Source organism: Oncorhynchus keta, unplaced genomic scaffold (genome assembly GCF_023373465.1).
Source record: "Oncorhynchus keta strain PuntledgeMale-10-30-2019 unplaced genomic scaffold, Oket_V2 Un_contig_2519_pilon_pilon, whole genome shotgun sequence".
NCBI lineage: Eukaryota > Metazoa > Chordata > Actinopteri > Salmoniformes > Salmonidae > Oncorhynchus > Oncorhynchus keta.
In genome coordinates, this window is record NW_026284312.1 from 68,174 (window position 1) to 78,463 (window position 10,290).

General features: G+C 42.6%; 1 protein-coding gene and 1 long non-coding RNA gene across 44 annotated transcripts; one reads left to right on the forward strand and one right to left on the reverse strand.

The window, feature by feature from the left end:
- The first annotated feature begins 392 nt into the window (after positions 1–392).
- Positions 393–3,031, forward strand: LOC127922309 (uncharacterized). Of its 43 annotated transcripts, none has more exons than XR_008110887.1 (10): positions 393–903; positions 992–1,167; positions 1,212–1,343; positions 1,471–1,734; positions 2,041–2,128; positions 2,217–2,260; positions 2,305–2,348; positions 2,481–2,612; positions 2,657–2,788; positions 2,834–3,031. It is a non-coding gene; the product is annotated as an uncharacterized LOC127922309 (long non-coding RNA). The 43 variants fall into 43 exon arrangements; XR_008110886.1 differs by having other exon boundaries at positions 1,471–1,558; positions 1,603–1,646; positions 1,691–1,866; positions 2,085–2,172; positions 2,217–2,612; XR_008110866.1 differs by having other exon boundaries at positions 2,305–2,612.
- A 125-nt stretch (positions 3,032–3,156) lies between these two features.
- Positions 3,157–4,730, reverse strand: LOC127922310 (BTB/POZ domain-containing protein KCTD12-like). The gene has a single exon (XM_052506007.1). The coding sequence runs from the start codon at positions 4,626–4,628 to the stop codon at positions 3,792–3,794; it is 837 nt and encodes a 278-aa protein (XP_052361967.1). The 5' UTR covers positions 4,629–4,730; the 3' UTR covers positions 3,157–3,791.
- Between the last annotated feature and the right edge of the window lie 5,560 nt (positions 4,731–10,290).

The following is a 10,290-nucleotide window of genomic DNA, read 5'->3' on the forward strand; positions in this document are numbered from 1 at the left end:
ACTTTCCTGTCATAATGGAATCTATAGAACACTTTCCTGTCATAATGGAATCTATAGAACACTTTCCTGTCAGAATGGATTCTATAGAACACTTTCCTGTCAGAATGGATTCTATAGAACACTTTCCTGTCAGAATGGATTCTATAGAACACTTTCCTGTCAGAATGGAAACTCTAGAACACTTTCCTGTCAGAGTGGATTCTATAGAACACTTTCCTGTCAGAATGGAAACTCTAGAACACTTTCCTGTCAGAATGGAAACTCTAGAACACTTTCCTATCAGTGTGGATTATATAGAACACTTTCCTATCAGAATGGATTCTATAGAACACTTTCCTACCAGAATGGATTCTATAGAACACTTTCCTACCAGTGTGGATTCTATAGAACACTTTCCTACCAGAATGGATTCTATAGAACACTTTCCTATCAGAATGGATTCTATAGAACACTTTCCTATCAGAGTGGATTCCATCCTCTTTCAATGCTTGACAGCAACATAAAATAAACATTTATGTGGGTGTATTCTCTGTTTACCCAGAAGTTAAATCTCATGTAGTTTGGTCAGTCTGTCCACAAGAGATTAACAGGGGTGTGAAACCATGTATAACCTTCATAGTGACAGCAGAGTGTTGGGAATATGGCTCCTTTTCCCACTACTGAAAAAGATCTCTCGGCTGCTCCATCACATCCTACAATGATGATGTCATTATAATCTTTAGCCCAGATGTTTTGGTCTGTTCTAGACATGATACAAACACATTCAGAAACACATAAATACAAATATTACTTTGATATGATTTATTTTAAAATTGAAAATACAGCTTTAGATGTTGAGACACAAATAACGCAACTTATCCAGTATAGGCCAGTCAAACCAAGACAACGCCATGAGGGAGTTAGGTTCAACAGCCTGTCAAACCAAGACAACGCCAGGAGGGAGTTAGGTTCAACAGCATGTCAAACCAAGACAACGCCATGAGGGAGTTAGGTTCAACAGCCAGTCAAACCAAGACAACGCCATGAGGGAGTTAGGTTCAACAGCCAGTCAAACCAAGACAACGCCATGAGGGAGTTAGGTTCAACAGCCAGTCAAACCAAGACAACGCCATGAGGGAGTTAGGTTCAACAGCCAGTCAAACCAAGACAACGCCATGAGGGAGTTAGGTTCAACAGCCAGTCAAACCAAGACAACGCCAGGAGGGAGTTAGGTTCAACAGCCAGTCAAACCAAGACAACGCCATGAGGGAGTTAGGTTCAACAGCCAGTCAAACCAAGACAACGCCATGAGGGAGTTAGGTTCAACAGCCTGTCAAACCAAGACAACACCATGAGGGAGTTAGGTTCAACAGCCTGTCAAACCAAGACAACACCAGGAGGGAGTTAGGTTCAACAGCCTGTCAAACCAAGACAACGCCATGAGGAGTTAGGTTCAACAGCCTGTCAAACCAAGACAACGCCATGAGAGAGGTTCAACAGCCTGTCAAACCAAGACAACGCCAGGAGGGAGTTAGGTTCAACAGCCAGTCAAACCAAGACAACGCCATGAGGGAGTTAGGTTCAACAGCCTGTCAAACCAAGACAACACCATGAGGGAGTTAGGTTCAACAGCCTGTCAAACCAAGACAACACCAGGAGGGAGTTAGGTTCAACAGCCAGTCAAACCAAGACAACACCAGGAGGGAGTTAGGTTCAACAGCCAGTCAAACCAAGACAACGCCATGAGGGAGTTAGGTTCAACAGCCTGTCAAACCAAGACAACACCAGGAGGGAGTTAGGTTCAACAGCCAGTCAAACCAAGACAACGCCATGAGGGAGTTAGGTTCAACAGCCTGTCAAACCAAGACAACACCATGAGGGAGTTAGGTTCAACAGCCTGTCAAACCAAGACAACGCCATGAGGAGTTAGGTTCAACAGCCAGTCAAACCAAGACAACGCCTGGAGGGAGTTAGGTTCAACAGCCTGTCAAACCAAGACAACGCCATGAGGGAGTTAGGTTCAACAGCCAGTCAAACCAAGACAACGCCTGGAGGAGTTAGGTTCAACAGCCTGTCAAACCAAGACAACGCCATGAGGGAGTTAGGTTCAACAGCCAGTCAAACCAAGACAACGCCATGAGGGAGTTAGGTTCAACAGCCAGTCAAACCAAGACAACGCCAGGAGGGAGTTAGGTTCAACAGCCAGTCAAACCAAGACAACGCCATGTGGGAGTTAGGTTCAACAGCCTGTCAAACCAAGACAACACCATGAGGGAGTTAGGTTCAACAGCCTGTCAAACCAAGACAACGCCATGAGGGAGTTAGGTTCAACAGCCAGTCAAACCAAGACAACGCCATGAGGGAGTTAGGTTCAACAGCCTGTCAAACCAAGACAACGCCAGGAGGGAGTTAGGTTCAACAGCCTGTCAAACCAAGACAACGCCAGGAGGGAGTTAGGTTCAACAGCCTGTCAAACCAAGACAACGCCATGAGGGAGTTAGGTTCAACAGCCAGTCAAACCAAGACAACGCCATGAGGGAGTTAGGTTCAACAGCCTGTCAAACCAAGACAACGCCAGGAGGGAGTTAGGTTCAACAGCCTGTCAAACCAAGACAACGCCATGAGGGAGTTAGGTTCAACAGCCTGTCAAACCAAGACAACGCCATGTGGGAGTTAGGTTCAACAGCCTGTCAAACCAAGACAACGCCAGGAGGGAGTTAGGTTCAACAGCCTGTCAAACCAAGACAACGCCATGAGGGAGTTAGGTTCAACAGCCTGTCAAACCAAGACAACGCCATGAGGGAGTTAGGTTCAACAGCCTGTCAAACCAAGACAACGCCAGTGAGGGAGTTAGGTTCAACAGCCTGTCAAACCAAGACAACGCCAGGAGGGAGTTAGGTTCAACAGCCTGTCAAACCAAGACAACGCCATGAGGGAGTTAGGTTCAACAGCCTGTCAAACCAAGACAACGCCATGAGGGAGTTAGGTTCAACAGCCTGTCAAACCAAGACAACGCCATGAGGGAGTTAGGTTCAACAGCCTGTCAAACCAAGACAACGCCATGTGGAGTTAGGTTCAACAGCCAGTCAAACCAAGACAACACCCAGGGAGTTAGGTGGTGTGTGTGTGTGTGTGTGTGTGTGTGTGTGTGTGTGTGTGTGTGTGTGTGTGTGTGTGTGTGTTGTGTGTGTGTGTGTGTGTGTGTGTGTGTGTGTGTGTGTGTGTGTGTGTGTGTGTGTGTGTGTGTGTGTGTGTGTGTGTGTGTGTGTGTGTGTGTGTGTGTGTGTGTGTGTGTGTGTGTGTCTAAATGTGTTACGTCAGATGAATGAGACCAAAGCAGCAAAGTGTTCATGATTTTTAATACTGAATTGCAACAAAACACAAATCCAAACGTAACGTTCTGCAGGGTTAAGATCCCACAACTTAAGGTGGGAACGGGCTGCCTAAGTAGCATCCCCAATCTGAGTCTGTGTGTGTGTGTGTGTGTGTGTGTGTGTGTGTGTGTGTGTGTGTGTGTGTGTGTGTGTGTGTGTGTGTGTGTGTGTGTGTGTGTGTGTGTGTGTATAATATAGACTGGTCTGCAACATGAAACATACCTCCATTATTAGCCTTATATAGGCCTGGGCAAAGCAACAACCAATATGTCCATACTTTCAGAATAATCCTCAGTAACCTTTAACCTTTCCCATAATCAGATGGGACATATAGAGAAGATAGAGGAGTTTTCACATTTCTGCAGGTAGTCTCTCTACCGTACAACTGTCCCAGTACCCGCAGGTAAAGCTACCTAACGGCCCGGTGTAACGGGTTGTTCAGTCCCGGGAGAACACGTATTCGGTGTAGCTGGTCCAGATTTTGTCCTCGTTCGGGTCGCTGCTCGCGTACGCGCACGTGCCCGTGGAGCTGCAAGCCACCATGCGGAACCCGACCTCCGCGAGCCTGTCGAACGCCTGCTCGAGAAAGTTATACTTCAGATAGTACCGGGAGGTGTACCTCTCAGGTGGTTTGTCCGGGTCTCTGCTCTCATTCAGAGTCTCACCGAAAACTTCTTTGGCCAGGGACGTCTTTCCGCAAACCGTTATTCTGGCCACACGCCTGAACTTGGCGTCCGTTTGAATATCTCTCCCGATGGTGTAGGAGCCCCGGTAACCAATGGTAATATAGCCATGCTTCTGGAACGGGGAGCGGAGGCTCGGAGTCGGGCTGCTCACCGCGGTCGTGGCGATGCTGCTACTACCCAGAGCGCAGGCGAGAGAAGCCTCTTCCGGGTCTCCATGGGCGCACAACTCGTCCCCGAGAGAGTTATCTTTACTCACTGCCGGTCTGAGGCGCTGTGCGAGCTCGTGCAGCTGGAAGAACTCTGCCTCCTTCTGTAACCGACCCCTCTCCTTAAAGAAGTCCGGTAGAACGATGTCCCTTTCCCGCAGATAATCCAGAATATACCTGAACAGAAATCCATCCCGGTCAAAGAAGTAGCGTCCTTTGCTGTCTTTCGGTAGTTCTGTAGGGCTCTTCTGTGCGAACATAGTCCACAGGAGAGAGTTTGGGACGGAGACTAAAGTTGCATGTCGAGTTACATACACTTGCCCGCCGACGTTTAATTCTATTATATCAGAAAAGGACGACTGTTGGTTCTCACTGTGTGCCATCTCTCTCCCCCTGCGCGCCTGGGTGGAACTCCAACGGACTTGGCGAATCCAGGAAATGGAAAAAATATCAACAGTAAAAATGTAACGGTTTTGTTTATATGGCTGGAGAGGAGGAGGAGGAGGAGGAGGAGGAGGAGACGGACTGGGGAGGCAGCAGAATACTGCTGAAAAGTTAACTCTTCACGGACAGAGTTTGTGACTTCCCTCAGTCAGTATGGAAGACTTCTCTTTTAGTAGAAGTAAAACTATGAAACCACTCAAGACCAGAGGTGTAAAGTAATTAAGTAAAAATACTTGAAAGGACTACTTATTGTAAGTAGTTGTTTTGGGGTATCTGTACTTTATATATATATATTTTTACAACTTTTACTTTTGCTTCACTATATTCCTAAAGAAAATAATGTTATTTTTAGTCTGTACATTTTCCTTGACACCCAAAAGTCCTCGATACATTTTGAATGCTTAGCAGGACAGGACAACTGTCCAATTCACGCACTTCTCCAGAGTCACTGATCTGACAGACTCACTTCTCCAGAGTCACCCCCCACCGCCTCTAATCTGACGGACTCACTCAACAACACAAATGCTTCGTTGTTTTAAATGCGTGTTGGAGTGAGTCCCTGGATATCCTTAAAACAATGAAAATGCTGCCAGTCTGATTGGCTAACTATAAACAAGGTGAAATGATTTACACTTTTATTTTTGATACTAAAATATATTTAAAACAAACTACTTTTAGACTTTTTTTTTTTTTATTTTTTTTTTTTTATGATTTTTATTAACAACAAATCAATACATAAAGCACATGAGGGAACACAAGCATACATAGATTACAAACAATGGACAATTGAGCTAGGGGCGGGGCTGGGGGCGGGGCTGGGGGCGGGGCTAGGGGGTACAATATCACATTACAATTACACAAGGACCTTAATGCATATACTTACAATTCTAACAGCTTTTTGTTAGTAGAGCATTTAACCGTCTTAAAACTAGACTTTTACTCAAGTAGTTTTTCACCGGGTGACTTCATTTCATTTTCTATGAAGGTATCTTTTACTCCAGTATGAGAGCTGAGTCATTTTCTATGAAGGTATCTTTAGTTTTACTCCAGTATGAGAACTGAGTCATTTTCTATGAAGGTATCTTTTACTCCAGTATGAGAACTGAGTCATTTTCTATGAAGGTATCTTTAGTTTTACTCCAGTATGAGAACTGAGTCATTTTCTATGAAGGTATCTTTACTTTTACTCCAGTATGAGAACTGAGTCATTTTCTATGAAGGTATCTTTTACTCCAGTATGAGAACTAAGTCATTTTCTATGTATGTATCTTTACTTTTACTCCAGTATGAGAACTGAGTCATTTTCTATGAAGGTATCTTTACTTTCACTCCAGTATGAGAACTGAGTCATTTTCTATGAAGGTATCTTTCACTCCAGTATGAGAACTGAGTAATTTTCTATGAAGGTATCTTTTACTCCAGTATGAGAGCTGAGTCATTTTCTATGAAGGTATCTTTAGTTTTACTCCAGTATGAGAACTGAGTCATTTTCTATGAAGGTATCTTTTACTCCAGTATGAGAACTGAGTCATTTTCTATGAAGGTATCTTTAGTTTTACTCCAGTATGAGAACTGAGTCATTTTCTATGAAGGTATGTTTAGTTTTACTCCAGTATGAGAACTGAGTCATTTTCTATGAAGGTATCTTTTACTCCAGTATGAGAACTGAGTCATTTTCTATGAAGGTATATTTTACTCCAGTATGAGAACTGAGTCATTTTCTATGAAGGTATCTTTTACTCCAGTATGAGAACTGAGTCATTTTCTATGAAGGTATCTTTACTTTTACTCCAGTATGAGAACTGAGTCATTTTCTATGAAGGTATCTTTTACTCCAGTATGAGAACTGAGTCATTTTCTATGTAGGTATCTTTCACTCCAGTATGAGAACTGAGTCATTTTCTATGAAGGTATCTTTCACTCCAGTATGAGAACTGAGTCATTTTCTATGAAGGTATCTTTCACTCCAGTATGAGAACTGAGTCATTTTCTATGAAGGTATCTTTTACTCCAGTATGAGAACTGAGTCATTTTCTATGAAGGTATCTTTCACTCCAGTATGAGAACTGAGTAATTTTCTATGAAGGTATCTTTAGTTTTACTCCAGTATGAGAACTGAGTCATTTTCTATGAAGGTATCTTTACTTTTACTCCAGTATGAGAACTGAGTCATTTTCTATGAAGGTATCTTTACTTTTACTCCAGTATGAGAACTGAGTCATTTTCTATGAAGGTATCTTTTACTCCAGTATGAGAACTGAGTCATTTTCTATGAAGGTATCTTTAGTTTTACTCCAGTATGAGAACTGAGTCATTTTCTATTAAGGTATCTTTACTTTTACTCCAGTATGAGAACTGAGTCATTTTCTATTAAGGTATCTTTACTTTTACTCCAGTATGAGAACTGAGTCATTTTCTATGTAGGTATCTTTCACTCCAGTATGAGAACTGAGTCATTTTCTATGAAGGTATCTTTTACTCCAGTATGAGAACTGAGTCATTTTCTATGAAGGTATCTTTTACTCCAGTATGAGACCTGAGTCATTTTCTATGTAGGTATCTTTACTTTTACTCCAGTATGAGAACTGAGTCATTTTCTATGACGGTATCTTTTACTCAGTATGAGAACTGAGTCATTTTCTATGAAGGTATCTTTTACTCCAGTATGAGAACTGAGTCATTTTATACGTAGGTATCTTTACTTTTACTCAGTATGAGAACTGAGTCATTTTCTATGAAGGTATCTTTCACTCCAGTATGAGAACTGAGTCATTTTCTATGAAGGTATCTTTTACTCCAGTATGAGAACTGAGTCATTTTCTATGAAGGTATCTTTAGTTTTACTCCAGTATGAGAACTGAGTCATTTTCTATGAAGGTATGTTTAGTTTTACTCCAGTATGAGAACTGAGTCATTTTCTATGAAGGTATCTTTTACTCCAGTATGAGAACTGAGTCATTTTCTATGAAGGTATATTTTACTCCAGTATGAGAACTGAGTCATTTTCTATGAAGGTATCTTTTACTCCAGTATGAGAACTGAGTCATTTTCTATGAAGGTATCTTTTACTCCAGTATGAGAACTGAGTCATTTTCTATGAAGGTATCTTTTACTCCAGTATGAGAACTGAGTCATTTTCTATGAAGGTATCTTTTACTCCAGTATGAGAACTGAGTCATTTTCTATGACGGTATCTTTTACTCCAGTATGAGAACTGAGTCATTTTCTATGTAGGTATCTTTAACTCCAGTATGAGAACTGAGTCATTTTCTATGAAGGTATCTTTTACTCAGTATGAGAACTGAGTCATTTTCTATGATGGTATCTTTTACTCCAGTATGAGAACTGAGTCATTTTCCACCGCTGGTCAAGACAGGGAGAGGCCGACATCTAGTGGGGATTTTTATTTTTTAACCTTTAACCTCCTAACAATGGGTTAACTGGTCTAGGAACAGTGGATTAACTGGTCTAGGAACAGTGGGTTAACTGGTCTAGGAACAGTGGGTTAACTGGTCTAGGAACAGTGGGTTAACTGGTCTAGGAACAGTGGGTTAACTGGTCTAGGAACAGTGGGTTAACTGGTCTAGGAACAGTGGGTTGACTGGTCTAGGAACAGTGGGTTAACTGGTCTAGGAACAGTGGGTTGACTGGTCTAGGAACAGTGGGTTGACTGGTCTAGGAACAGTGGGTTAACTGGTCTAGGAACAGTGGGTTGACTGGTCTAGGAACAGTGGGTTAACTGGTCTAGGAACAGTGGGTTAACTGGTCTAGGAACAGTGGGTTGACTGGTCTAGGAACAGTGGGTTGACTGGTCTAGGAACAGTGGGTTAACTGGTCTAGGAACAGTGGGTTGACTGGTCTAGGAACAGTGGGTTGACTGGTCTAGGAACAGTGGGTTAACTGGTCTAGGAACAGTGGGTTAACTGGTCTAGGAACAGTGGGTTGACTGGTCTAGGAACAGTGGGTTAACTGGTCTAGGAACAGTGGGTTAACTGGTCTAGGAACAGTGGGTTAACTGGTCTAGGAACAGTGGGTTAACTGGTCTAGGAACAGTGGGTTAACTGGTCTAGGAACAGTGGGTTAACTGGTCTAGGAACAGTGGGTTAACTGGTCTAGGAACAGTGGGTTAACTGGTCTAGGAACAGTGGGTTAACTGGTCTAGGAACAGTGGGTTAACTGGTCTAGGAACAGTGGGTTAACTGGTCTAGGAACAGTGGGTTAACTGGTCTAGGAACAGTGGGTTAACTGGTCTAGGAACAGTGGGTTAACTGGTCTAGGAACAGTGGGTTAACTGGTCTAGGAACAGTGGGTTAACTGGTCTAGAAACAGTGGGTTAACTGCCTTGTTCAGGGGCAGAACGGGTGATTTGTACCTCATATTTCCCCACTAATTGTTATTTTGACCAATCAGATCAGATCTTTTGCCAATAATTGGGAAAAGGGGTCAGAAATGGGCTGCCTGTATAAACTAAGTGATGGAGACCCTCCAATAGATAGAGACTCTCCAAGACAACAGTGTTTCAATAGATAGAGACCCTCCAAGACAACAGTGTTTCAATAGATAGAGACCCTCCAAGACAACAGTGTTTCAATAGATAGAGACTCTCCAAGACAACAGTGTTTCAATAGATAGAGACTCTCCAAGACAACAGTGTTTCAATAGATAGAGACCCTCCAAGACAACAGTGTTTCAATAGATAGAGACCCTACAAGACAACAGTGTTTCAATAGATAGAGACCCTACAAGACAACAGTGTTTCAATAGATAGAGACCCTACAAGACAACAGTGTTTCAATAGATAGAGACCCTACAAGACAACAGTGTTTCAATAGATAGAGACCCTCCAAGACAACAGTGTTTCAATAGATAGAGACCCTCCAAGACAACAGTGTTTCAATAGATAGAGACCCTCCAAGACAACACAATAGATAGAGACCCTACAAGACAACAGTGTTTCAATAGATAGAGACCCTACAAGACAACAGTGTTTCAATAGATAGAGACCCTCCAAGACAACAGTGTTTCAATAGATAGAGACCCTCCAAGACAACAGTGTTTCAATAGATAGAGACTCTCCAAGACAACAGTGTTTCAATAGATAGAGACCCTACAAGACAACAGTGTTTCAATAGATAGAGACCCTACAAGACAACAGTGTTTCAATAGATAGAGACCCTACAAGACAACAGTGTTTCAATAGATAGAGACTCTCCAAGACAACAGTGTTTCAATAGATAGAGACCCTACAAGACAACAGTGTTTCAATAGATAGAGACCCTACAAGACAACAGTGTTTCAATAGATAGAGACCCTACAAGACAACAGTGTTTCAATAGATAGAGACCCTCCAAGACAATAGTGTTTCAATAGATAGAGACCCTCCAAGACAACAGTGTTTCAATAGATAGAGACCCTACAAGACAACAGTGTTTCAATAGATAGAGACTCTCCAAGACAACAGTGTTTCAATAGATAGAGACCCTCCAAGACAACAGTGTTTCAATAGATAGAGACTCTCCAAGACAACAGTGTTTCAATAGATAGAGACCCTCCAAGACAACAGTGTTTCAATAGATAGAGACCCTCCAAGACAACAGTGTT

Bases quoted from the DNA above. Each gene is read 5' to 3' on its own strand.
- LOC127922310 (XM_052506007.1), bottom strand. From the start codon at position 4,628: ATGGCACACAGTGAGAACCAACAGTCGTCCTTTTCTGATATAATAGAA.